This window comes from Saxophila tyrrhenica (assembly GCF_035928015.1).
Source record: "Saxophila tyrrhenica strain CCFEE 5935 chromosome Unknown scaffold_4, whole genome shotgun sequence".
Taxonomy (NCBI): Eukaryota; Fungi; Ascomycota; class Dothideomycetes; order Mycosphaerellales; family Extremaceae; genus Saxophila; species Saxophila tyrrhenica.
This window is the reverse complement of record NW_027041736.1, coordinates 1,255,722-1,281,756: the sequence shown is the minus strand read 5'-3', so window position 1 is coordinate 1,281,756 and position 26,035 is coordinate 1,255,722. Positions and strand designations below refer to the sequence as shown.

General features: G+C 54.6%; 14 protein-coding genes across 14 annotated transcripts; 6 read left to right on the top strand and 8 right to left on the bottom strand.

Moving 5' to 3' along the window:
• Window positions 1-370: 370 nt before the first annotated feature.
• UNG1 (uracil DNA glycosylase) lies at window positions 371-1,321 on the top strand (the record flags this gene model as incomplete). Its single annotated transcript, XM_064800429.1, has 1 exon — window positions 371-1,321. One exon carries the CDS (start codon window positions 371-373, stop codon window positions 1,319-1,321), a length of 951 nt encoding a protein of 316 aa, XP_064661768.1.
• Window positions 1,322-1,501: 180 nt separating this feature from the next.
• Window positions 1,502-2,385, bottom strand: LTR77_003171 (uncharacterized protein; the record flags this gene model as incomplete). The annotated part of the gene is made up of 2 exons (XM_064800428.1): window positions 1,502-2,191; window positions 2,377-2,385. The coding sequence occupies 2 exons, from the start codon at window positions 2,383-2,385 to the stop codon at window positions 1,502-1,504; spliced, it is 699 nt and encodes a 232-aa protein (XP_064661767.1).
• Window positions 2,386-2,595: 210 nt separating this feature from the next.
• On the top strand, window positions 2,596-3,267 carry LTR77_003170 (uncharacterized protein; the record flags this gene model as incomplete). Its single annotated transcript, XM_064800427.1, has 3 exons — window positions 2,596-2,712; window positions 2,768-3,089; window positions 3,143-3,267. The coding sequence occupies 3 exons, from the start codon at window positions 2,596-2,598 to the stop codon at window positions 3,265-3,267; spliced, it is 564 nt and encodes a 187-aa protein (XP_064661766.1).
• A 554-nt stretch (window positions 3,268-3,821) lies between these two features.
• LTR77_003169 (uncharacterized protein) lies at window positions 3,822-4,280 on the top strand (the record flags this gene model as incomplete). The annotated part of the gene is made up of 3 exons (XM_064800426.1): window positions 3,822-3,943; window positions 4,025-4,103; window positions 4,155-4,280. 3 exons carry the CDS (start codon window positions 3,822-3,824, stop codon window positions 4,278-4,280), a joined length of 327 nt encoding a protein of 108 aa, XP_064661765.1.
• A 77-nt stretch (window positions 4,281-4,357) lies between these two features.
• LTR77_003168 (uncharacterized protein) lies at window positions 4,358-5,699 on the bottom strand (the record flags this gene model as incomplete). Its single annotated transcript, XM_064800425.1, has 5 exons — window positions 4,358-4,710; window positions 4,769-4,954; window positions 5,018-5,051; window positions 5,102-5,229; window positions 5,285-5,699. The coding sequence occupies 5 exons, from the start codon at window positions 5,697-5,699 to the stop codon at window positions 4,358-4,360; spliced, it is 1,116 nt and encodes a 371-aa protein (XP_064661764.1).
• A 443-nt stretch (window positions 5,700-6,142) lies between these two features.
• Window positions 6,143-6,532, bottom strand: LTR77_003167 (uncharacterized protein; the record flags this gene model as incomplete). Its single annotated transcript, XM_064800424.1, is given in 2 exon segments — window positions 6,143-6,511; window positions 6,527-6,532. The coding sequence occupies 2 exon segments, from the start codon at window positions 6,530-6,532 to the stop codon at window positions 6,143-6,145; spliced, it is 375 nt and encodes a 124-aa protein (XP_064661763.1).
• A 1,533-nt stretch (window positions 6,533-8,065) lies between these two features.
• LTR77_003166 (uncharacterized protein) lies at window positions 8,066-9,481 on the bottom strand (the record flags this gene model as incomplete). Its single annotated transcript, XM_064800423.1, has 2 exons — window positions 8,066-8,447; window positions 8,514-9,481. The coding sequence occupies 2 exons, from the start codon at window positions 9,479-9,481 to the stop codon at window positions 8,066-8,068; spliced, it is 1,350 nt and encodes a 449-aa protein (XP_064661762.1).
• Window positions 9,482-10,482: 1,001 nt separating this feature from the next.
• On the bottom strand, window positions 10,483-13,527 carry LTR77_003165 (uncharacterized protein; the record flags this gene model as incomplete). Its single annotated transcript, XM_064800422.1, has 1 exon — window positions 10,483-13,527. One exon carries the CDS (start codon window positions 13,525-13,527, stop codon window positions 10,483-10,485), a length of 3,045 nt encoding a protein of 1,014 aa, XP_064661761.1.
• A 367-nt stretch (window positions 13,528-13,894) lies between these two features.
• LTR77_003164 (uncharacterized protein) lies at window positions 13,895-16,425 on the top strand (the record flags this gene model as incomplete). Its single annotated transcript, XM_064800421.1, has 2 exons — window positions 13,895-14,067; window positions 14,115-16,425. The coding sequence occupies 2 exons, from the start codon at window positions 13,895-13,897 to the stop codon at window positions 16,423-16,425; spliced, it is 2,484 nt and encodes an 827-aa protein (XP_064661760.1).
• A 1,869-nt stretch (window positions 16,426-18,294) lies between these two features.
• LTR77_003163 (uncharacterized protein) lies at window positions 18,295-19,116 on the top strand (the record flags this gene model as incomplete). Its single annotated transcript, XM_064800420.1, has 2 exons — window positions 18,295-18,383; window positions 18,582-19,116. 2 exons carry the CDS (start codon window positions 18,295-18,297, stop codon window positions 19,114-19,116), a joined length of 624 nt encoding a protein of 207 aa, XP_064661759.1.
• A 303-nt stretch (window positions 19,117-19,419) lies between these two features.
• LTR77_003162 (uncharacterized protein) lies at window positions 19,420-19,999 on the bottom strand (the record flags this gene model as incomplete). Its single annotated transcript, XM_064800419.1, has 2 exons — window positions 19,420-19,475; window positions 19,537-19,999. The coding sequence occupies 2 exons, from the start codon at window positions 19,997-19,999 to the stop codon at window positions 19,420-19,422; spliced, it is 519 nt and encodes a 172-aa protein (XP_064661758.1).
• Window positions 20,000-20,596: 597 nt separating this feature from the next.
• On the top strand, window positions 20,597-21,775 carry LTR77_003161 (uncharacterized protein; the record flags this gene model as incomplete). Its single annotated transcript, XM_064800418.1, has 2 exons — window positions 20,597-20,648; window positions 20,706-21,775. The coding sequence occupies 2 exons, from the start codon at window positions 20,597-20,599 to the stop codon at window positions 21,773-21,775; spliced, it is 1,122 nt and encodes a 373-aa protein (XP_064661757.1).
• A 130-nt stretch (window positions 21,776-21,905) lies between these two features.
• Window positions 21,906-22,879, bottom strand: LTR77_003160 (uncharacterized protein; the record flags this gene model as incomplete). The annotated part of the gene is made up of 2 exons (XM_064800417.1): window positions 21,906-22,774; window positions 22,795-22,879. 2 exons carry the CDS (start codon window positions 22,877-22,879, stop codon window positions 21,906-21,908), a joined length of 954 nt encoding a protein of 317 aa, XP_064661756.1.
• Window positions 22,880-23,555: 676 nt separating this feature from the next.
• Window positions 23,556-24,680, bottom strand: LTR77_003159 (uncharacterized protein; the record flags this gene model as incomplete). Its single annotated transcript, XM_064800416.1, has 3 exons — window positions 23,556-23,698; window positions 23,755-24,098; window positions 24,151-24,680. 3 exons carry the CDS (start codon window positions 24,678-24,680, stop codon window positions 23,556-23,558), a joined length of 1,017 nt encoding a protein of 338 aa, XP_064661755.1.
• Window positions 24,681-26,035: the final 1,355 nt, after the last annotated feature.

The following is a 26,035-nucleotide window of genomic DNA, read 5'->3' as shown; positions in this document are numbered from 1 at the left end:
CAACAGTTGTTACCATCTGTCATTCCCATATACTTGGAGGTTAAGCTGCCGATAGCAAGCGTCACGACCTTAGGGTGAGCCGTACAAGGGACCTTCGTACAGGCAACGACCGCCTACTGACGAGAGCGATATGGACATCTTGACCGCAATCTCGTCTCGGAGAAGCCTGCCAAATGTGACTGGGTGGCCCATTTGACTGTCTCTGCTTGGAGGTGTAACTTTACACGCAGGTCGATTGAATGGTGACGTCGATGGTCACTGCTTCAATCAATCTAATCTAGATAATCGAAAGCGCGTTGACGCGTCACATCGCGAACTCCATCCACGACCGCGACCAAAGATCGAAACTACCCTACGTGCCATCACAACCATGTCACTCAAACGCAAAGCAGCAGACATCACGGCGGAAGCAGCCAAAAAGCCCAAATCGAATGGCTCTATAACCTCCTTCTTCGGCCAGCCAAAGCCAAACCCAGAGACATCATCAACCAACCCATCTCATCCAACCTCCTCCCCAACAGCACCCGCAACGGAACCCGTCAAGTTCGACAAGGACGCATGGCTGGCCAAACTCACGACTGAGCAGAAGGATCTACTCAAGCTGGAAATCGAGACACTTCACGAAAGCTGGCTCAGCGTGCTCAAAGATGAACTCATCAAACCATCTTTCCTCTCCCTCAAGAAGTTTCTCATGTCTGAAGTCACGTCCGGCAAAAAGGTCTTTCCACCCAGCGAAGACGTCTACAGCTGGTCTCGCCACACGCCTCTCCCTAGTGTCAAAGCTGTCATTATCGGCCAGGATCCTTACCACAACCTCAACCAGGCACACGGACTCTGCTTCTCCGTCCGGCCGCCGACGCCCGCCCCACCAAGTCTGAAGAACATGTACAAAGCTCTCAAGATTGACTACCCGGATTTCAAGGAACCGCCGAAGAATGGCGGCCTGCTTACTCCGTGGGCCGACCGAGGTGTGCTTCTGCTCAACACCTGCCTCACTGTCCGGGCCCACGAAGCCAACAGCCATGCCAACAAAGGTTGGGAGCAATTCACTCAGCGCATCATCGACATTGTTGCCGAGAAACGCAGGAAGGGTGTGGTGTTCTTGGCCTGGGGCACGCCGGCGCAGAAGCGGTGTACGAAGATCAATGGCAGTAAGCATCTGGTGCTGAAGAGCGTGCATCCCAGTCCGCTGTCTGCTGCAAGGGGTTTCTTTGACTGTGGGCACTTCAAGAAGGCGAACGAGTGGTTGGAGGAGAGGTACGGGGAGGAAGGAGCGATTGACTGGAATTTGGATGTCGCGCCGGAGGACGCTGGTGTCTAAACTACCTTCGGCTGGTCTTGTTCTGTACAGTACTGGTGTGTATTATGGCAGGGAGTTCTGGACAGGAGTCAAACGCGGCCTAACTCACGGGAATGGTGCCGCCCTCAGATGGTACATCCAATTACGGTAAAGCCCACCACATCTCCTTCAACTCGCCACCCAGCTGAACACTTCCTCTCCTCATCCCGTAAGTTGGTCCCATTTCATGGCGAGTACGACTTCCGCGTCCGTCTTCCCCCCGCCCGCCTCCGTACTCCTCTCATGACTTCGGATCTTCCCCCTCTCAAACCCAGCATACTCCAGCACCTCCGTCAACTTCCCAATCTTCCCCTTACTCTGAAACAACATCTTCTCCTCCAAGCCGACATTAAACTGACCCTCCTCACCCTCCACTTTTCCAGCCTCAACCTTCAAACTCGTCACGATGGCGATGCCTTTCGGTTGCAGCGCATGAATCATCCATTGCAGCCCTTTAAGCACGACTTTGGGGTCTTCGTTGGAGAGGCAGAAGATCGCGTGGGTGTATTGGTCCATCTCGAGACTCTCTAATGACTTGACCGTGACGTGTTCTAGGCCAGAGACATCCGGATCGGCTTCGCCACGGGAAGCGATGACGATTTTGGGGCCAAAGGTGTTGCGGATTGATGCTGTCTGGTCGTAGATGGTGCGAGCAACATTTGGGTCGCTGACGAGGATGTTGGCGTTGTATTGGATTGAGATTCGGGAGCCGTATTCTTGGAGGACTTGTTGGAGGATGTCGGACGTTTCTTTGTCGGTGTTGCTCATTTTGGCGGTGTTGAACGGTGGTTGTTGTGTTCTTCCTGTGTAGCTCACCGTTGGACAAGAAGACCTCCGCAGTTGTTCGTCTATCTGAGAAATGGAAGAGAAAAACGACAGATAAAGTGCTCAAGATGAGATGAGGTGAGGTGACGTCCCTCTCGCCCTTTGGTCCGAGCTAGGCTCACCAGCTGGAGGAGGCTCGCTCAAACGGCTTCCTTCTACCTCAGCATGACACTTCACGTGAACAGTACCATCAATTGCGAGCTACGCCTTACGAAGGCCATCTCAGATTGACCTGATGGACCTCTACCAGAAGAGAGGCGAATTGATGAAGACGCAGTGACAGCGCCGTTGCCTCGGCCCAAGGGCGGCTCCTTTGGATCACCGCCATCAGCTGGAAATGTATCTGGAATTGGGAGATGAACGACAGTCTCTTAGAGCCTCATTTGCGATACTGAATGTAGAGGGTCCGATTCGATTTAGACATCTCCAAGATGGCTCAACGCCACGCCAATGGCCAGCTTGCAACCGACATATCTATCCAAGACCCAAAGGCTCGAGTACAAGCTTATATCGATCTCTATAGGCGTAACGGCATCGACGAAGAGCCCGTAAGCATGCATCTCCATGTTGAGCCGGTCGTCCTGCTGACACAAATTCTCTCAGTTCGACAGCCTCCTCATGCGCACCATCCGCGTGACCACAGCACGAACCTGCGATCTGGTGACCGAAGGCATGGCGGCGCAGTGTACTTTCGAGCTCGAAGTCTTGTCTCAGTTCTGCAACCGAATGGGCAACATGCATGGCGGCTGTGTGGCCTTGTTGGCAGATATGAGCACGACCATGACCACGGCGCCGGTTGCGAAGGAAGGGTTTTGGGTGTTTGGAGGAGTGAGCCGGACGTTGAACGTCACTTACTTGCAGCCGGTCAAGCAGGGGGCAGTGTTGGAGATTGAGTGCATGCTAAGGAGCATAGGCAAGCGTCTTTGTGAGTTCTCTCGCACACTAAGTTGTACGATGATGACTGACTTGAGATGGCAGCCACAACGCAATGCCTCATTAGGGAGAAGCGGACCGGGAAGCTGCTGGCTATGGGAGAGCATGGAAAGTCGGCCTTGAGTGATCAGCAAATGGGTCAATCGCCGCCCGGAGCATCCAAGCTGTAAAGGGTTATGCATATCTGAGTGCATGGTGCCAGTATGCCTACCGTCGTTACGTTCGAGCGCAAGCGGTCGGTCTCGTCAGTGAAACTGCTAGTGTCCTATCCTCGACGCATGCCTTTGGCATATCGGCATATCGAAGAGTGAACTTCAAGGACAGCTGAGAAACTTGAAGATGTTAGTTCCTACCAGAAGTTGACCGTCAAGCCGGTTGAACTTTGAAATGATTTGCGTCTCAAATTTGCCCGTCGAGTTGGACAACGAGTGTGGTAGAAGTCATGTGCTTTGCCCAGACACTCTTACTGTACACATCGTTCCTCTTCAAGGTATCTCTAGAATGGTCACTCTCAGAGCTCTTCTCATCATCATCATCAAGGCCGACAACGGACAATCGGCTACCTCCAACAACAGCTACCGAGCGCTCCACCACCAAGGCATCATGTCAAGCCCCGCATATGGTTCTGCAGGATAAAGTTGAACGACCGTAACGTCCATTGTCGATACTGTACAAAATCTTGCTTTGAACATCAAGTACGGTAACGACCAAGACAATATTCAAGATGATCTACGAACTTCGTATCTATACCACCATCCCAGGTCGGATGCCGAATCTGCTCTCCAGGTTCGAGAACCATACGCTGAAGATCTGGGAGAAGCATGGCATTAAGCAAGTTGGGTTCTGGTAGGTTTCCTCCCATCGGTCTCCAGACTTCGACGATCTATTGGAGACGATGAACGCACATGAGAGCTGACAACGTCTTAGGAACACTCTAGTCGGACCCGACGCCAACGACCTGACTTATATGCTCGCCTGGGAGTCTTTGGCTGATCGAGAGAAGAAGGTAGGGAGGCTCACGTCACTTTCCTGGCGGTCGCTGACTTCGTTCGTGTAGTGGAACGCCTTCTTCAGTGACCCAGAATGGGTCGAGGCTAGAGCGAACAGCGAGAAGGACGGACCGATCAACGCAAAGGTCTCTTCGAGCTTCTTGACTCCGACAAAGTTCTCAGCTATCCAGTAGTAATTGAAGCAGTGAGATGACTATCAGTGATAGGCAATCCAAGAGAGTCCTCATTGTCCCATCTCGTTGCCACCGAATCACTCCTTGCTCAAGTCAATGACCACCCGTCCCTGCAGCTTCATCTGATCCATCTTCTCGAAAGTCTCCGTCAGCTTGCTCATCGGTTCAAGCGTGAAGTGAGTCTTGACGATGCCTCTCGCAGCCATATTCATCGTTTCGATAGCATCCTTGCGGTTGCCGACGGCGCTGCCAACGATACGTAGCTCCTGAGCAAGCATAGAGGCTGGGTCCGCACCGCCGATTGGCACAGGGTCGCCTTCCGGTACACCCACACAGACGAGAGTACCGCCGAATCTTAGGAAAGACAAAGCTTGAGCGTAAGCAGCGTTGCTGGCTGTACACATTACGACGCCTGCTGCCCCCATACCCTCTGCAAGCCACGTCAGCTCCACGGACCCATAGCATCAACCGATGGTCGTAGCACTCACCTGAGGAAGCCTTCTTGACGTCGTCCGCGAGCTTCTTGTTGCCTTCAGCATCCCTGCCGTATTTGCTGATGTCGAAGAACGCTTCAGCGCCAAGACCCTTGACAAAATCTTCCTTATCGCCGTTGTCGATGGCCAGGATTCTATACCCCATTCCTTTACCGATCTGGACCGCTAAATGGCCCAAACCTACAAGCAAAAGGGTTAGCGAATGTCTCAAACATGGTTGGGTGTTGTGCATAGGTCTCGTACCACCACCGGCACCGGGGATCACAATAGAGTCGCCCTTTCACAAGTCAGCATGGTCAGGCTGTGGAAATGATAGGACGAGAGTACAGGCTGAGCCAGAGTCTTCTTCAAACCTGCATAGACAGTAACACCACCACACAACAACGGTGCTGCCATCTCGCTGGAAAGCCCATCCGGAATCGGAGTGACATAGTTGGCCGGACCAAGAGCGTACTCTTTGAGTAACAGTCAGCCGTCATCTAACTCATAGGTCTCAAGGTGGATACTCACCCTGAAACGTCCCGGGGGTATAGAAGCCGCTAATCCTGCCCGTCGTACAACAAGCATCCCTCCCACTCATGCACGGCAAACAGTTCAGGCATGCATAAGCCATCCACTTGATCCCAACACGCTGGCCAATCTTCAGTCCCGACGCTTCAGCACCATCGCCAAAGGCAACGACAGTGCCAACACCTTCATGGCCGCCAACCTGCCCCGCTTGAGTAGCCGCAGGAAGCCACTTCCAGCGGTTGCACATGACAGCTTGGTCGCTGTGGCATACTCCCGAGTGCGTGAGGTTGATCAAGACTTCTCCAACGCCTGGCTTCGGAGTTTCGATCGTTTCGATCTTGGTGCTGATTTCACCAGGCTTGTCGTATACGAGAGCCTTGTGGTGTGTTGGAATCTTCACTTCTGCGGTTGCCATGGTTACTGAATGCTCGTTGGTTGATGTGTGTGCGGAGTTGACAATCTGCTCTGTCGGGAGGTTCGTTCGGAAAGAAGAGTTGTTCAACCTCTTGTATCAACCAGAGTCGGCCCTCGTCAGCCCTCCAAGCACCTCCACTTACCTAGGCTGGCTTGTGAGCTGGACATCATCTGCGGGGTACATTCAAGAGCTACCGTCAAGCCGTACGCTCTGCAGGAGAGATGTAAGCACCGATCAATGAACGAGCAGAATTTTGGAAATGATGTAGACGGTCGTCTTTCGGATTCGCCAAGTTGCCAAATGCCAGCTCTGGAAGAAAAAACACAGCTTCAGCAATCGACAATCACCACGGACAACAATCTTCCTATCCCATGACCTCATCCGATCCCGTCAATCAAGAGCTACACATTGTCTCTTCTAGAAGGTAGACCATTTGAGAACACTCACGCAACAGCCCCCGGACTCCCACCGCTCGGCTCAACCACATACAGATCCTCAACCACCGCTGTGCGGTACGCAAGAGCATCATATTGCTCCTGCGTACATGTGCCGCCGATGATGGTGATGTTGTAGATGTAGCAGCGGAAGGGCGGAGGACGCGGTAGCTTCTGCTCGATTATGTAGAAACTGGAAGACGAGCCATGAGAAGAGCAGTCAGCTCGTCCGGACGAGCCCACTGTCGAGGCGACGCCGGTGGCGACGTCGACGGCGGCGATGACGAAATCGAAGATGTTGATACATGTCTCGGGTTGGAAAGACGCCGCTGTAGTATGGTCAGCTGTTAACTCCCGAACTGCAAGCAGAAAGGAAAACTACGCCAGGCTTACCTCCATGCCCGGCTTGGCAGATCCGAGAGAACGAGAAGTTGGCGTGCTGTCTCACGGCACCTCCGTTGCAGGTATCGTTTGTGCTTCAACCCCGAGGCATGCTCGTTCGATGCCGCGGACAGATGGGCGAGACAACGAGGTGTCGAACACTTTATTCCGAGTCGGAGCACAAGTCGATGAGCTCACAGTCCTGGGCTTCAATATTCCATGTTTTCGACTACGGTACTAACGTCTGTGCCCAGGACCGTCTAACGACCAACAAAGCCGTATATGTCGAAAATGCCGGAGACGGACTCCCCTGGCTGTCGAAGCTCGGACAATACACAAGGTTTTCGAAACGGTTCTACGAATTGCCTTCCCGGCAAAAAAATGCTGAGGCCATGAGGGCGGGTGGGTGGGGCCGGCGAGTACTTCATGCCTGAGATAGAGTCAGCACAAGGTACAATCGGGCATAAAGGAGTAGTGAGGGTAGGGGAGTGGTGAGTGTAGAGGAGTGGTGAGTGGGAAGGAGTAGTAAGGAGTTGTAAGTGTCGAGTAGTAAGTGTGGAGGAGTAGTGAGTGTAGATGAGTGGGCTGCGTACATTCGGCATCTGCGCTAGGGCAGTACAGTTGGCAGCAGCGTCAACGGCGCGGTCGACTGCAGCTTGAACGGTCTGCGGGATGCCGTGCTGAACGGCGCCTTCGACGGTAGCCTGAATGGCCTGCGGCATTACGGCTTGGATGGCGCGGGTCACGGCAGCTTAAACGGTGCGGTCGACGGCGGCTTGCTCAATGCCGATCAAACCACGCTGCTGAATGGCGAGACGTTCGACAGGATGTTGTCAAGCGAGGTTGTTCCATTCGTAGCTGGCCAGCTGGGCCTCCAAGGCGCGTCTGTCGAAGCCATGGCTTAGTATGCAATCAGTAATCGTCAACGTCTCCCGGGCGCCAGATGCCGTCAAAGAGTAGCGGCAGCAAAACATGCCCGAGATGAGAGAGTTGAGCGATGGAGACGTCAGTTTGAGGTCCGGACCGTCACACGTTGCGGGCGTAAAGAAGAAGGCTGTAACGTGGAAGCACACATATCGGGGTCGACGCGCCAGACGTGTTGCAAAGATCGTCGTGCACGGTCGTATCTTGTCGTGTGCAGGGGTGACTTCGAGTCCATCGAAGGCATCTCCAGAGCCAAATCTATGCTAAGATGTGTAGAGATGGGTGGCGCAGGATCAAAGAACATCTCGATTCGTGAGACGTATTCGTCAGTGAAGGATCCATCCAGAATAGAGGTGAAGTCGAGTTGATGGAGGACTTGGCAGATTCGGTGTAGGCAGCGCCGAGTACGACACGCCATAGACATTGGTCGATCGGAATGAGAACAAAAGAAGTAGAGTGACATTGATAGGTCAAGTATTTCGCGCTCTCAATCTATGTCTATGTCTACGTATCCTAGATAGATCCCAGTATTACCCTCAAACGCTGCTAACACCTTGCTAGTACGCTTCTCACTGCAAACCATCACCCAAAACCAGGCTGCAGTCCTCAAACGCTAACAGAAGGCTCCTAGTGAGCTCGCACCATCACAGGAGATGCCGTCCAAGCCTCCTTCTTACCAAGTTGCACCTCGCTGGAGCCAAAGTTGAAGTTCGGGGATGGATTGCGTGCAGCCCCTTTCGCCGCCTGACCGATGAAGAACCTGGTGACCGCATTTCGAGGCATAACGTACTTGTCCACGAACTTGAAGACGCCGTTCTGCCATGTCGCTGCTGCGGTGGCCTTGCTTGACCTATCGCACTCGGCGACGATGGTGTTGCGGCGTTTTTCTTGGTAGGCCTGAAGGGCGGAGTCAATCGCTTCCCTTGATGGCGATGCGTTCGGAGCCTTTGAGCAGATGGCGTTCAGTTGCTGTACGAGGGCAGCGATGTCGAGAATACCATGGTTGCAGCTACAAAGTCTATGTCAGCTTTCTTTCTTTTTTTCCAACTTCAACTTCGACTTCGACTTCACTCACCCTGCACCCGTCGATGGAGTGAATTTGTGGGCTGAGTCACCCGCCAAGACAACGCGACCATTCCAGCTCCAGTGCTCGGCGACACCTTCTTCCAAGCTGACGAGGCCGGACTCTTGTCGTGAGTTGTATGCCTCGCGAAGGGTGAGCTTGCCCTCACCAGCAATGATGGGGATGTGGCCCCAGCGCTCAATGAGTGCGTCTTGGTCTGCTCGGGTGTAACGTGGGCGCTCTGTCGTTGGCTTTTCCATCGTCTCGTAGATTGCAGCCACTGCCGAGTCCTCACCAGTGAAAAGCTGTGTTGCAAGGCCGGGGCCGTGCGTCTCGCAAGTGACACCTTCTGGGACATTTGCTGGTCTTTGGAAGCGTAGCCACAGGCATCGGTATGTTGTCAGGAAAGGATGTTCGGCATTGACCTGCTCGGATGGGCCATTCTGAAGAGCCAGCTTCCTCATGATGTCGCGCACAAGGCTGTGTGCACCATCGGTACCGACGACCAGGGATCCCTCGTACGAGGTGCCATCTGCGCAAGTAGCTATCACTCCGGTTGGTGTGGAGGTGATGTCCGAAAGCTTCTTATTCCCAAAGATCTTCTTTTGAGCCTCAGATGGAAGTGTGTCGTAAAGCACTCTGGTCAAGTCATGTCTGCTGATAACCCTTGGCGCAATGCCGATGAGCTCTTTCATCATGCTGAACAGCTGCACGTCGCCGAGATCGTTTCCCTCGTGATCCATGCGGTCGATGCGGCCCAGTGGCGAGCTGACAGCGTCGAGAGGCGCGCGAAGATTCAGCTGACCCAGTGCAGGAATGCCGACGGGTGTCAGGACCAAGTTCGAGCCGGCGTCAATCACAACGTGCGGTCGTCGCTCCAGGAGGGTGAAGTCGATGCCTGCTTTGGTGAGAGCATGGGCGGCGACCAGTCCGACCGGGCCGCCGCCGACAACAATGACTTTGAAGGTGCTTGCTGCCATTTGATCTGGATCTTGTAGCCGCGAGAGTCTCGAAGTCGCAAGTAGAATGGAGTGTTGTGTAGGGTAACGACGAATCGAGGTGATTTGATGGTGTGTTCGAGATGGTTGTTGATTGGGATAATTGTCAGATGAGTAGACGCTTCTTGATGCTTGTGATGCAGAGTGAAACCCCAATACACACTTCTACCTTGATACTCTTATACCTCTCTGCCATCCAAAATGACCGCCACGCCTACGGCCCTAACTCTCGCATCAAACATCAGCGTCCAGTCCGCCCGAAATCAGACGGGCTTACAGTGAGCGCAAGCGCCAATCAGCAGAGAGTAGACCATCGTGCATGATTCTGCACTCGCACGCCGGCAGGACCATTACCTCGTCGTCTATCCGACTACTCGCAGCATACGGCCTCAAAGCGGCAGGCGGGATGAACGGTCGTGAGGTTGAGATTGCGCGAGTGCCGAAGAGGATTCGAAGCTTGATTCGACAGTTCCTGCGAAGTGGGTGGTGACGGAGTGGCTTGGCGGCTTGTGAATTCCTCCAGATTTGCGGCCGTAAAACCACGAGGCATTCTAGACTTTGTGGAAGTACAGTGACAACCGCTTTTAGCAAGTGGTATGGGTATATACTTCTTTTGTTAGGCATTGGAGATGACTCCTGATTCTGAGTAAACACCGTCCAGAAGCAGCCTAAATAGCACAACTTGATGGCATGTGATGGCGGCATGTGATGGCTTGGCCTCACTCTTTGTTTTAGAGTGACCACGGCGTATATCCATGCCCACGATGGACTTGTCATGCCCACGATCGACTTGTCCAGTCAGATATGGGGGCAGCAGTGTTATGCAACAGAGGAAACGCTTGCTGTGCGTACTCTAGTTCGGTAGACTCCTTGCATCCACTGGGGGATGCAGCATTCTCACAAGAGTCGACGCTCAATCTGTACACACGCCAGTAGGCAGAAGGCACATCCGCTCATCGCATGGATAGCCACCTTTCCCGCCGTTACGGCCGCTGGTGATGACCACCAGGCCAGAAGTGCTTGAAACGCTCATTGTCACAATAGCCCTCCACCTCCTGGTCCGTCGGCCACCCACCCCAGTCGTCTACACTTCCCACCAGCTGGATCGCTTCGTCAATCACTTCGGTGGGCGCAGGCGTGCTCAAACGATAGATGCACTGCGACAACCTCCCTGCTCCATCACCATTGTCCTCTGATCCCTCCGACCGGCAAACGTCCTCTTCAGGCAGCCATGCCCGCTCGAGAAACACACGCACTGCTATGATCGCACGACGCATAACGACCTCGCCGTTCCGGTCGACAGCGCGTTTCTCGCCAAGCTCGGCCTCGAATTCGACCATCCAGCGAAGTGTGTCCAGCAGACCTTGATAGTCGGCCAGCCATCCAAGTGTGCGGATGTAGGCGTGTAGCGTCGCTGGATTGGGCACATGAAGGAGCCGGGGGAGTTCTAAGAGGGATTGACTGCGGCTGCTGTCCTCGCCCACAAGCACTTCAAAGTCGGACTTCAGACGTAGTGATATCGACGACGACGTCCTCAGAAGCTTGATGGCTTGCCCGACATACGACTGTGGGTCGCCGCCAACTTTCGGTTCGACGCCGGCGAGGTGTTCGAACTGGTGCTGTCGCAGGATCAAAAAGCATCCCAGGGCCATGTTCTCTGTAGCATAGCAAAGAGCAAGGAAGCCATCAACGTCAAGGTCGAGATTCGTCTCTCGCATCAGCGAAAGCACCCGCCGGGTCAGCCGATAAGCAACGATAGCCCCTCGCCAGACATCCTCCTCCCCCGCTGGTAGTTCAAGGTTTTCGGTGCTGGAAGAAGTGTAGACGAGGCGCCAGAGATTGCCGAGAGAGCTTTCACGGCCAAGGCTTTGAAGAACAGCATTCCACGCAGGTCGATACGCCGGCCTTCGGCGTCGCAGTAAGTCAATCGCATGAATGAGCGCATGATCAGAAGTGAGCTTGCGACCTTCCAGTACTCCGCTAAGGTGGGTAGGACGGAAAGCGCCTGACAAGGCGGCTGGTAAGGCTCTGGACAGTGGCACTTTCGAGAAGCGGCTGCAGAGTTCCAGGAAGCTTGCAAACAATCGCACCGGGACTGCCGACAAGTCGTATGTTGAGTCTGGAGCAAGAAGCGTGCCAGCGTTGAAATGACCCGCGTTGCTTTCGTGGAGGTACGCTACGCCTTGCCGAAGGGAATCTGCCCTCGTCACAATAAATTCGAGACAACGACCTCCAAGAGCGACGCCTCCGAGTTGCAGCTGTTCGTAAAACTCATGAACACTTGGTGGCGGTCGAGTGGTGTATGTATACAGATGCGTCGAGGGCGGCAGAGGCTCGACTTCTCGCATGTCTCCCGGAAGCAGTCCTGGCTCATTAGTGTTCCGCTCAGCCCTGATTCTGGTGCCGCCTCCTGCCAGGCGCTCCTCTTCATAATCCAGCTTTTGAATGATCGCAAACAAAACATCATGGTGCGATTGAAAGCCTTCCTTTTCACAAGCCTCATAGCAAGCCCACGCTTCCTGTGCGGTCCTTGTGACCTCAATGCGTGCAACCCATAACGCAGCACCAGAGTGGAAGCGGCCGTCACCAACGGCGCGCCTTTGAATCGTTGGGGTCAAGTCATGATCCCATCCGGAGTATACGCTGGCAACTCGCTCCCACCCCTGGGGTCCATACCCAGCTTCGTACATGCGGAACAACGTCTGCACTGCTCTCGACAAGCCGTGACTCTCGCGAGTGAAGTCAGCGTCCATAGCGGTGCGGTCCACTTTCCAAGGTGGCCAGGAGAGCGCCTTCAGCTCCGCCCACTGGCGGTCTCGTGTCGTCTTTGGCTGCGCGAGTTGAACCTGGATGACCGCCCGATAGCCTTCACGGTTGATTCCGAAGGGAGGCTCATGCTCAGTCATGAAGCGAAGAACGTTGACAATGGCTGCTTCCTGTGAGCCGCTGCTTTTGTAGGGTTCGTTGGCGACGGGCATTGCAATGAGACGCATCGCTTTATTGAGCTGGAAGGTAGATTGTTCGAGCTGTTTGCTAGACATCTGCTGGCCAGAGTTTGCTATACGCGGAAGGAATCGAAGCAGAAGCTCTGTTGCGCTTGCAAGGGAGGCTGGCCAGACCTGTCGCGCATGTCGTACCAATCGAACATAGACTAGGAAGATAGCGTCACCGGGTAAAGATTCGGCGGAGGATGAGGTCTGATGCTCGAGTACCTGCGACGCTGCACGAATGAGGATCCGCAGTGCACTGGCGGTGATGGTCTTCCGGCGGAGCATAAAGGAAACGAGAAAGAGCGGCACTGACGCAGCGCCCTTCCTTTTTATGTGTTCTTGCAGCACGGCCGCCGCCTCTAGCGAATCCGGCATAGCCACCAAGCTTGCCCAAGAGTCGAGATCCTCCACTGTGAGGCCTTTTGTTTTGAGCAGCACGTCATCCTGGGGTGTTGGCTGGAAATTCGAGGTCCAGTCCGCCTCAAGCAGGTGCTGACCGATTTCCCTGTAATGAATATATGTCGCCAGTAGCCGCGATAATTTTGGTTCTCTTGCTTGCGCCAGCTCAGGGATGGGATCATCTTGGTGCCTTGCGGTGGTGTTCTTGTAGTTGGCCCACCTCGTAGGAGATCTCGGGTTCATATGCGATAGGTCTGGCTTGACTCTGGGTGACGAATGCCATGCAGGAAGCACCTTAGTATGGCCGGCGCCACTCAATGCTTCGCTGATGCGATCGACCCTTGCCCTTCTGTTGATCTGCGCCCTGCTCGGTCGCCCTTTTCTCGAATCTGTCGAAGCCTCCAGCTTGTGATCTGTCTCTGTACCAGTCTCCTCTCCGAACCAAGGCCTATACTGAGAGGACGTTGCCCGCCCGGCGTCTGCTACCGCCCCCTCCTCTTGCTGGTATGCCGCCGCCGCGGCTGTCGCTGCTCCTGAGGCATGTCGCTGAGGAGCCTCAAGCTGGGACTGGGACCGTCGCAAGCTGATCAGAACAGAGCGCAGCTGTCGGCCAAGGGGTGTTAGCGGTCCATTGGGCATACGAGAAGCGCAGTCGCATTTTGGGATATTCTGAGGTTGTTCAAGCAAGGGAAAGGTCAACTGTGGATTGGGCTAGCGCCCCGGCAAGATCCGAGCCTCCCGCCTTCCTCATCGGCACCAGCAGATTGGGCGTGCGATGCTCTGACTGCAACGACCACTCTTCTCCCTTGCTGCGCCTTGTTTTCTTTGCTCACAACCACGGTCTTTTCTCGTATCGGATCTGGCCGTACTGCACTACATGCTCGACGTCGTTGCGAACACCGACGTGGCTGCCCAGCGAAGGTGAAGGGGGATTGGCCGCGCGGGAAAGTCGCGTTGGCTGCACGAAGCGCGGAGGAGTAGCGTCAGGAATAGAACTTTGGGCACGATGGCCAGCACGAATGGCGCTCTCACGCCGCCTGTGGCCTCGAAACCTCCGACTTCACCATCAACCAACGGCGAGCTCAAGCGAAAGCGCGAAGATGAAGAGCCGGCGAGCGCAGAAGCCGCACCGGCAAGCACCAACCAAACGCAGAGGGACATGCTCGACATCCTGCAACCGTACGGCCCTCGGCTGAAAGCTCATAGCACTTGCTGATCATGCGCAGAAACGATACGACACCTTCCTTTCTTCAGCACGTGATCGACGGCCGGAACGAAAAGGAGCGCCCGACGAAGGCAGCCAGACTGTCCGAGGCCGACAGCAGCGCGAACACAATTGCTTCCAAACTGGCGAGCGGCGCATACCCGAATCTTACTGTCCTGTACGAAGATGCCGAGTATGTGCGACAGGGTATGATCACTGCGATTCGCAAAGAGGCCAAGGACCGAGGAGAGGAGCGCATGTCTATTGAGGATCTCAAGCGGATACAACGTGTACAGGCATTTGCGCAAGTCATCGCCAACGCTGTGGCACAAGAGGTTCGATATGAGGCCGTGCATGGCGTCCCCAAGATCAAGGAAGAACAGCGCGATGTCAATGGATACAAGAAGGATGAGTCTACAAGGGACGGCGGACAAGGCGGCAACGTGCTCACCTTATTTGGCAACGCACCGACCCCGAAGCAGCTGTTCTCCTCTACGCAGCGACCGCTGAATGGGACGCGAGACAACATCATCAAGACAGAGCTCCCGGTCGAAGAGATGAGCTTACCCAACGGCCTGACTGCGACCAAAATCATGCCTTTGCCTGCAGACGACCAAACGTCAGGACCTACCTTTGAGGACGTCTTCGCACCACCTTTCAACTTGCCGCAATTGCATCCACCGAAAGCTCAGAAACGGTCCACCACGCGTGACAACACGATGATGTGGGAGTTCAAAGACCCAGTGTCAAGAGCCAACCGCAAAGGTGGATACACTACACAAAGCCAAACAGTGGCCGACTGGCTGGGATACGGAGGCGTGGATGGGAAGGAAGAGCCATCGTCTCCGCGAGAAAAGCGCAAGCAGCGGGACAGAGCTTTAAGCGGTGGAGAGAGCTCAGATGCTGTGCTTGACAAAGACTCAATCGCGGAAGCTGCAGCCAAAGAGGAAGAGGCCTTGTTCAGAAGAGCGTACTCAAGCTTCGCCCCATCTTGCGATAACAGCCGTGCGCTAGTCTCTGAGGAGACGAAGAGTATGATGTGGTGGAGCAAGATTGGTGAGCGCCGATATCAAGGGACTTTCGCCATTGATCCGGCACTTTTGGACGACCGGCCATCTGACTATCTCAATGAACCCGTCCTGGTCGGCGCGAAGAACGAGTTGGAAGAGTTTGGTCGAGTCGTGGAGGAGCTGGAAGACTTGGACGGAGACTTGCAGCCAGCGGAGCTAGTCCGCGACAAGACCGATGTCGAACAGGTTCTGCAACAGATATCAGCACTCTTGGAAACCCTGGCTTCCCACCAACGGATACGCACGGCCTCCTTCCCGTCCTCATCAACAGCCTCTCGTACGCCCATCAGTCCAGCTCCAGTGCTATCTTCTCGGATCGGCCGTCCAGACTCCCCTGCTGAAGACGAGGTGACGATGTACCATTCCATCCGCCGAGAGCTCGCATATCTGATACTGAAGCTTCCACCTTATGCCGTGGCCAAGCTCGACGGAGATCAGTTGGCCGATCTTGGGATCAGCAAGTCCCTTCCGTTTGACGCCAAGGACATCAAGGGTACGATGGAGGAGGATCAAGCGACAAGAATGGCGAAACACAATGCGTTGCAGACAGCGGCTGGGATTGCATCTCTAACCCGGTCAGGTTCTAACAACAACCAACACTACAGTAGTACGAGTCAGAGGACGCCCGCCATCGGCCAAGCTGCAAACACTCGCTATGGGACACAGTACGGCGCTTCTAGGACGCCGATGCAACCGTCTTTCCAGCGCTCGACCAGCAACCAGTCGACGACGTATGGCACGCCAGGTGTCGGCGCGCCACGGCCGGGGTATGGTCAACAGCCCAACCAATACTCGCGCCCACCTTCATCGTCGTATGCTCTACCGAACGGTCAGCAGGGATACTACCGTGGCGGGCACCAGACGTTCAGCACACATAGCGGCTATAACCAGCAATATCCATCATCGACGCCGCAGACCCAGCAGCGATCATATTCGTCGTCCCAACCACTGGCGCAATACCAGCAACGCGCAGTAAACGCGGCCGCATACCAGTCTGGTCAACACCGTACCGCGTCGCCCATTAAGCCTGCAGGTCTGCAGCCTATTATGCAGCCACAGCGTCCTCAGCAATATCAATCAGGTCAACCAGAATCTGGAAGAGGGACACCAGTCAGCTATCCCTCCCAGCCTCCCACTCCCGTCAACGGCTACCAGCAGCGTACTCAAGCAGTAGCACCACGGGAGTCGAGCGAGACCCCTCAACCGATCGCGCCAGCGCCTCACCCTCTCAACCAGCCAGCCCAACCCAACGGATACAAGTGAGTCTCCACCCCCATCCCACCGCACTGTCGCAGCACTGCGTGTATCTACACCTACTCATTCAGCCAAGCAGCGGGTCCTAATTCACCTTCTGCGCAACACAGTCGTCTTGATTTCCGCGCCTCCACCTCCATCTCCGGCGACGGCGCCCCACAGCCCTCGAAAGGGCTGGCCTGCGAGTACTGCGAGAAGGTTTTTGACCGGCCTTCGAGCTACACGGTCCACATGCGGACGCATACTGGTGAGAGGCCGTATGTGTGTGATGTGGTGGGTTGTGGGAAGGGGTTCGGGGTCAGGAGTAATCTGAATCGGCATTTGAGGGTTACGCATCAGGTGTCTATTGGTGGGGATGAGTATGGGGATGATGGGGGAGAGGAGGAGGATGGGTGAGTGGCGGGGCTGTGCTGTGAGCGCGAGAACTCTGCTGAAGCTTGTAGTTCGTAGATGACGAGGATGATTATATTCAGCATGAAACGGAAGCTTCCAGTCCTCCTCCATTACTCTCGACGCTGTTCACTAAGACACTACGTATACTGGTCACAATGGCAGACTGGTCATCGAACGTGGGTGTCACTCCCTCACCTTCGCTCGATCTTGCCTTGGACAAGATGCCGTTGCGCGAAGACTTCCGGGCCTGCCAGTGGCTCTTGCCCGCAATGCTCTTATGGCTGCGACTTGATCATTGATTCGCGAGTCGGTTCACTTGACTTTCATTCCACTATCGTCCTATCACTGCATTACCCGTCATTTGCTCACGAAAGCCGTTCAGTACTTTTATTCCGACACGGTCGATCATCACATACTGTGGGCTACCGCACATCGTACCCAGAGGCCCAATCACGCTTCCCCGCCTCAAAGACATTTGGCTCTATGGACGGCATGCCTCAACCATCAGTTAACAACAAGTACCGGACCTTTCAATGTCAAAGCTGTGTCGCTCGCTTTTTCACAGAATGGGGCTTGGAAGAACACCAAAGCTCCCACACCTTGACTTTACGGAGTCACCCATATTCATGTGGGTCATGCCACTGGAGGACTGGAAATATCAAAAACCTCCCGGCACATCGAAAAGAGTGTTCTGAGACTCTCACGAAGCCGGGCGAATCCCTAAAAATCGCGACTTGCGGTCGAGACGGCAGGGGCTATGGCGATTGTGACTTGTTGAGAAGACACCAGCTTAAGCAACATGAGGGCTTCTTGATGTCCGCAATATGTGGTATGTGCGGGCACCCTTGCGTTGACCCTGAATGGTTGCGTGGACATGTGAAAGTGGGCTGCGGCGAGGCCACTGCTTTGCTGCGCTCAAGGAGGGATCCTTATGTTTGCAACATATGCCAGTTTGGTTCGAAATCGTACCGCAAATTGCGCTCACACGTCGTCGACGAACACAACCGGACGGAGGGTCGTTACCAGAGCGCATCCACTGAGCCTAGTGCCACTGGCTTGCCAACCGATGCAGATGGTGGTCCAGCAGCAGTCTTCCGGCGCCCGACTGGCCTGCCGGATGTGTCCGTGCAAGGCACGATGTCGTCCTCAGCTCCTGTGGAAGCGCAGCATCCATCATATTATTCCGAGCAAGCGACGCAGGCTCTCTCCCTGGGCCGCGTGCAGGAGATGAGTTATAGCAACCAGGCTCTCGCAGCGTCGTGCGTACCATACACGCAAACGGACTCGCTCGGAAACATGTCTATGACAGGGCCGCAACATCAACACTCCTTCTCGATGGACTCCACGCTCGCTTCACCCACGATTCCGGCATCATGGACACCTTAGTGCTCTTAGCAAGAGGGGAACGGTCTGAGCCAGTCCGACAGAACGCAACCTCCACTTTTGCAGCCGACGAGCTTTTCAATACCCGCAGCCACCTCGCCCATGGATCCGGCGTCTCAGACCTCGTATCAGTCTCAGCAACAAGATTTCGACATCGACGAATTCATCACACTGCAATCTCAATCCCATCGGTCGGTCAATCTCTCGATCGTTACAAATGCTCCAGCCATGGACTGGGCTTCTCCCACTCCTCCTATCTCTTAGCAAGAGCAGAACGCAACCGGCCAGTTACTCATGCCGCAGCCTCGACCGCTGCAGTGGACCGATTCTCCAGCACTGCCAATTGTGTCCCTCATGGATTGGGAACTCCAAACCCTTCAACAGCTTAGGCATGGAAAGAACGATGTCGACCGTGCGATGGCGGATACGGTCCACGTGGAGCGACTAAACGAGAACTACTTCACCACACCAGCTCTTCTGCGTGATCACACACTACATCACAGGCACGAAACCCCGCCTCAGGGGGCTCCGCAAGACATACCACAGTACTTTAGAGGTCAAGGTTCGCAGCCAACGACTCTCTCAACATGGACAGACACTTCAACGAAGCCAACGCCATCTTTGCATCGATGGAATGAGCATGTTTCTGCAGAAGACCCTTTGGCTGGACTTGGCCTGGAAGAGTTCATGCCCGAATATACGACCAAGATGGACTTCACCCAGGACATTTCGGCAGACCTGACCAAGCTTGACCAGAATGCGCTTCAGCAGACGCCTGAGACCGCACCCGGCTTGTCTCTTGGGAATTCCGGGCCAGTCATGTCATCGGCGACGCCAGAACCCTTTCGCCGTGGAGGTCAAGACTCCTTCTTACCAGCGATGGACCATTATTCCTCTGATTCATTGGACGGAGCGTTTTGCTAGGAGTGAGATCAGATGTCGGTGAATCACATTGGCGCCTGTGTAAGGCATGCGCAGGTCATCCGGATGCTGTGGCAGCGGAAGCGCAAAAGGGAGGGGCCACAGGGCAGTGCAGCGTCTCAGTACACACTATCAATCTAACGGCGGCTGGGGTGGCAACGTGTATAACTACTTTGTTTTTTAGATCAACAGTCTTTCCTCGTTGCTGACACAAAAAAGCTAGGCGGCTATGCAGCTACATTGCAATTGTCGCAGGTACGTTCCTTCGTGTGCCTATGCCGACGAGAGAAGGCGAAGCATCGAACGCTATTGCGGATACACACGCTCCGTATAGCACACCCCGTCCTCGAACAACGGATGGCCTGTCAAAAGCGTTAGCCATGCTCTCGTAGCAGAGAACCTCATGATTCAAAGTCAACTCACTATCAGCATCAAGATCCATCGACGGCTTCCTCACCACCGGCTGCGGCTCATCCGGCGTCAGCGCCCGGTCACATTTCCTCACGATCTTGTGAGCGTTGTGCGTCGGACTCCCATTCCAAAGATCAATATGCTTGATCCCGTCGTCATAGTCGATGACACACTGTGCGCAATAGTCCTGGTGAATAAGGTACTTCTTCACATACGGATCCCAGACGATTTCGCACTTCTTGAACTCGCCTGGAGCGGTGGCGAAGGTGAGAGGGTCGTCGTAGGTACCGGTGCCGCCTGCTGTGTATCCTCGTCCATAGCCGCAGTCGTATGCTGTGGCAGGACCTGGTGGGTCGTTGTCTGGGAAGCTGTAGAAAGTCCGGTGGACGCCTTTGACGACTTTGGATCCGGAGGCGATGGTGGAAAAGAGCAGTGAGGCCAGTAGAGCGGCGATCGGAGTGGATTTGAGCAGCATTGTGTTCACAATGACCGGATCTGTTCTGTTCATTGAGACCCCGATTCAATGGCAGAGGATGTAAGCATGATTTTATAGCCTGCATGCGCTGTTTATAGATTTCCTGCATTCGCTAAAATATACCGTACGGTAGTGCTGGTGCTGATAGGCGTTCTCATCCAATCTCCCTCGAGAAAGTCTCGAGCAGGCTATCTTACCGTAAACATTAGCTATTTGCTGCAGGGCAGCCAGACGTCTAAAAACCAGATTCAGTTCCCAAACTTCCAAATGAGACACCGGTCCGAAAGGCACCAGGTATCTCAGGTACACATGAAGTCCAGCTTTCGGAAGGAAGTGCGCCAGGGCAGCTGGGTGCCTACGAGTATCGAAACGTTAGTATGCTTGCTGCGCTAAAGCACTTGCTCAAGAAGTTGTGCTGCATGGCGCTCGACGAACCGGCCACCCTTTATGAGTAGATGTGCGGGCCCAGTGCCACCTCACCGAGGCTTCTTGTTCCACTCGAATGCTGCTGCTAGCCTCTCACTGATATGCTCTCTCAGAAACGGCCTTCACGACAGTGTTCGTGGTCACTCCACACTGGCTCGGTTCCCAGCAACGATGGAGATCTCAGCCGTTTGTGTGCTGCAGATGACCCCGAACGTCAGTCGCAGTGAATACCCATCAGTCACATCGTGGCAAACAAGCGCGGCGGCCTGTTATATGCCAGGTAAACGACGTACCAGTGCTCCTTCTTCCAAATCCTCCAAGCAATCCCAGTGCCACAACGCACGGGTTCGTGGCCAGTGGACTGCAGAACTGAAACTCGTTCTCAACACAGAAGCCACTAATAACCTCCAGCAGATTCATCAGAGCTCGATGGAGGGTGCTGACCGCAGAGGCAAGCGTCCGCCTGAATCGCCCACCAGTCTGAGATCCGAGCCCGCGAAGGGTCCCCCACAAGGACCAAAGTTGGAGGGCAGACCTGCATCCATATCTGGGGATGACATTGCAAGCGAAAGTTGGAGGCGGAGGGTAGCCACAAGGCTGGCCCTCCAATCGACAAGAGGGACTCGGTCCGGAGAAGAATTGCAGCGTCCAGAACAAACAGGCCAGCAGAGTCCCAACGAAAGCTCACACCAGCTTGCGCGAGGACACCAATCGCCAGCTCCTTCCGAATCGATCTCCCAAGTGCCCGGCAACACTGGCAATCAGCTTCCAGAGTCAGCGATCATGGATCTATGCTTTATTGTCCCATTCGCAGCCAACATACCACAAGCGGTCATGATCGCAGTCCATAATGACACTGGTCAGCAAATTGAATCAGAGAACACAGATTCCGTGTGGCCTCTGACGCACCTTGATACGCTGGCGATGCTGCTGGACGATTATGGGCCAAACGTAAGGCGCTTTATCGTCTACTTCCACCTCCACGAAGATATGAGCTCCACCGCCCAAAGCGCTGATATTGAAAGGTGCCTCCAATCACTACTGGATCTGTCAGAGGGCTGCGAGCTCGCGATCAGGGTGGAGCTCTCGAGCGAAGCCGGTGGAGAGGGTGGCGTTGATTTCGCTGCTTGTGATCATCTGCTGTTGGTATTTACCCGGATGGCGTTGAATCATGGATTGATGGCGACCGTAAATCGTGATCACACGGACAGCTGGGGAGAAGAAGCCTTGGACATTCTTACCTTCAGCGCGCCGTCGAAAGAGGCGTACCAGCTTCAACACGACGACAAAACGTCGCACGATAGCCTGGATGAGGACAATGCAGAGGCGATGGAGCGTGCTTCTATCTGAGGTGGACCGGTGGCGGAAGATCCTTGCTAACTTTTGTACGTTTACTGTGATTAGTGTCAGATACTGCAGTTCATACCAGTGCTCTAGAGGTTTGAGATGCCTTCCGAGTGAGAGACCGCTCTTGTTGGGATCATTCGTAGGCCTCACGAGCCATCACTTCCGCTGGTTGCAGTGCCTGCCTCGGCCATTCGACGTAGCTTTGGTATTGGGGCCCGAGTTCTTTCTCTACAGCCTCGAAGATCCATCCGCCCCAGCTCCGCATAAACCAGGCGTCTTCGTGAAGGCGGCACAAGATCGCGAAATGTGCCAGGATCACAAGCGCAACCGGGTCCTTTCGATCTAGATAATCCAGGAAGCTCGGCGAAAGCGTCGCAGGCCAGATCAGGGCGACAGCTATGGGAGAACGTTTCCCGCCGTCCGGGCTGCGCACGTTTCGAAAGACAACGTGCAGCTCATCAATAGACTCCAGATAAGTTTTGCGTATGACAGGATCAAGGTCCTGCATATGAATCACCCAGTCCCGGAGTCGAAGAAGTTCAGGCGTCTCGCTGACCCCGGTCAAGTCTCGGTCGAGTGAGATGAGCAGCGGCTTAACCACAGAAGCAAGCAGGTGGTCCCATAAATCTCGACTGTTTGATGTGATTTGAGCGATTCCCTTCATCAGCCTCGCCATGTGGCAAAGGGCAGCGATAGGATCATCTGGAGGCTGGATCTGGGCAACTGCAAAGTTATACACCACCAGGAGGCTGGAGAGTGAGAAGAGGGGAACAATGGTCGTAGCACTTGGTCGATCAAGATGAAAGCGGAAGCTCTTGATGGCGAGATCGATGTATTCCGGTGATCGTAGTCGTAGAGGATTGCTTGCTTCGGGTCTCAAGACTGCCTTATGGATAGCGGAGAGCGCAAGTATTCCATCGAGCAAGAACTCATGCTGGAAGCTCAAGTCGACCAGGGCGTTCTGCCATAAGTATAGTGCCTCCTCGCTGGGGGAGAAGCTGGCTGCGGTATGTAGTACCCACCAATGCAGCAGCTCGAGTTCATCAGTTCTCGAGACCCGCGCAATGGGGTTGTTTGGGGTGGCAGATACCGGGCTTTGAGAGGCATCTACGGGCGTAACAATCCCAGAAGGCGGAGGCGACTGTGGATGGGGACCAGTCCAGGTACAGTCACGCTCAAGGCGGGTGCAATTGTGGCATTGCGGACGGTTTTCATCACACTACCAGCGGATCAGTAGGGTTCGAGAGGAGGCCCACTCCGAGCTAGGACAGGAGGTATTACTTTCACATGTCTTTTCTTGCATTGTATACATCCCCTTCTAGACTTGGTGTGAGTCTTGCGGGCGTTCATGGCGTTCAGAGACGACATTCAGTAATCTCTGGTGGACTTGCTCGCACGTACGAGCACGACCATGATGATGATGGCCAGTCATGCTTGAAGGATGTCTGAATTACAGATGTGGTTCTTTGAAGGTTCACAGCGAGTCATGCTCTTGTCGTTGGCGCCACAGCGGATGTGTTCCGCTCAGTCTCAAGCGGAAACCGACCCCCTCAACCGTATAAGTATCCCATGTCCACCCATGCCAGCATGTCCTACAATTCGAGTTCTCACTTCTCGACAAAGGACTTGACTTTTGAAGCTACGAGACTACTCTGGCTATCGAATTCACGTGCATGCTCTACGCATGTCAGAACTTCGAGCGAAATGCTCCCTTCGTTCCTGCTCATGGTTGCGTTCCCGCAAGCCATTAAACGCATGGCAGCGCTCTTTTGTTTTGCAAACCTCAAAGCTTGACCTTGCCCACGCCCGCCCCAGCCTTCACCACCTGCCTCACCTGCCGCAACGGCGTCAAGGTATACTTGTACGGCGCCTCCGTGAAGTCGCCAACCTGCGTGATGTTGATGCTGGCAGGTCCCCAGTCGTTCTCTATTGAAACGTAAGCATACAGATGACTCACACGGGTGATCGAATCGACAACTCACTGGCTCCCAGGTTCGCGTATCCATCAATCTCGAAGTCGCCCTCTGGACTGGTATTCGGACTGTCCTCTGGAATCACCAGGCCGTACGTGCTCAGTGCCTCACGGGTGTCACCACGGAAGACGTTGCCCTCGACTAGGACCTGGTTGTCGCTGCGCGAGTGGATCGCCTGGTAGTGGAAGTCCTTGTAGAAGTTATTGAAGATGTGCTGGTGGCCGAATCGCCCCGCTGGTCCACGGGTACCCTCGTTACGCCAGTAGTTGTGGTGGTATGTGATGTGCAAGTGGCCAAAGTCCACGTCGCGGAGGACATCGGAGTTGCCGACAAGAGAGGACTTCCAATGGTCACTAACAACGGTCAGTGTTCTGAACATGTCATCACCACATGCGAGAATCATACTGGAAGTAGTTCCAGGACACCGTGACCCAGTCGGACGCCCGCACGATATCCAGCTGGCCGTCATAAGTGTCCGGTCCAACCTCCTGGCTGAATTCGGACTCAAATTCACAATGATCGACCCACACACGGGTGGTGTTCTGGACGGTGATGCCGTCGTTGTCGAGGATGAACCGAATGGCTATGTTGCGAATGATGACGTTCGTTTGGTTGACGACCGAGATGCCATTCTGGAGGATCTCTGCGGTGCTGCCCACGCCCAGGATGCTCTTGTTGCTGCCAGGTGCCAGACGGGACGGGAGGCTGATGCTGCCCTTGACGTAAACCTTGAGCGGTTCGTTACCCTTCACGGCCGCGAGTAAGTCCTCCGCCGTGGACACAGTTACGGACTTTCCTCCCTTGCCTCCAGTGGTAGGTCCGATTGGGTTGGCCTTCCCATAGCCGATCAGAGCGTATGGATTGTGGCCGTTGGGAGGAGCAAGAGCGTATGAGGAGACGGCGAGTGCGCCTAGAAGAGCGAAGGAGACTCTCATGTCTTCAGTTGATGGTTCTACGTAATGCACGGTGGATTGGGTTTCGTGAGTGCGGCGGGCCAGGCTATTTCACTGTTCGCCGTCATGTACGCGAACCAGGACACCAAGGCGCCAAGCACACTCTCGCTGTCACGCTCGCCTATGAGATTCGTTTTCAATATGGAGAATCTCCTGTCCGGCGGTTTCCAAGACGGAAGAAACTCTATAAAGAAGTTCTTACGCATCTTGTCGGCGATTGCAAATGCGTTCATCCAGCTTGGTGATGAAGCAAGAGGCACAAGCTTCCTTTAGTAACATTGTTACCTGCGCAACATCGAATCGAGGGCCTTTGCGACTGGAGGAAAATTAGAATATCCGTGCTTCGGTATGCAGTGATGGAGTACGTTTCGCATTGGGAGAAGCTGAGGCAAAGCCCGCTGGGTTGTTTCCCCAGGCCGATTCCCCGCACGGAATCTGGGGTGACAATGGAGGCCAATAAGGGAGAGGCACTGGAGACACCACAGGAGGCCTCGGTAGAAGTAAAGACGAGCTTCCTCTTATTATCCGCGTCCAGTCGCCCGCGAGTGCCTGGAGGTCGAGACGGTAGGCAGACAACGAGATTACTGTCTAGTCCACTAGTAAGGTAAGTAGAGCTAGCTAGGCTTCAACGACCTTGTCGAAGAAATGGCAGCCACTGAGCTGGGATCTTATAGGCTCGAAGCCGCTGGCTACAATGTGGGTTTGATGCACTCGTCATTAGACGTTAACTCGACAGGGCCGGCCGAACTCATGACGGCCAACGCAGCCTGGCGATGAGCCCAGAGAGGAACACTGCCATATTCCAACTATTGCTGGCTGGACTTACCGCACCTCCGCGTTGAGCTGGAGTTCATCCATCCCTGACTCTCGAGCAAGTATCTGCCGGCACTTGGAGAAGGCATCTATTGGCATAGCCATGGCAGAAGATACAAATGACCGTGGTAAGTAAAATCATCTTCGAGGCCGTTGATGGCTTCGGAAGGTGAGGTCGGATTTGGCATTGGTTGAGAGAGACGCCTATGACTTGCGGACACGACCGGTACAAGATCCGAATAAGGCTGCCTAGTTCACAGTTCACGCCTGGTGTTTGATGAGGAGGTCACTGGCATGTTGTCGTTGGCATCTAAAGGAGTTCTCAAGCGCTTTTGTGGCGCAAACACGCCGAATCCGATGAACACGAGCGGAACGATCCGCGAGCTACAGGCATTGGTTCGAACGACGCCCCAAGACCTCGCATCTGCTCGGGTTCTCTGTATTTTCTGTTCAACCCATGCTGAGCCTCCTATAGATACGCGTGGTTCGGCGGGTAGTGGGACTTTGACACGATTGCGCCATGG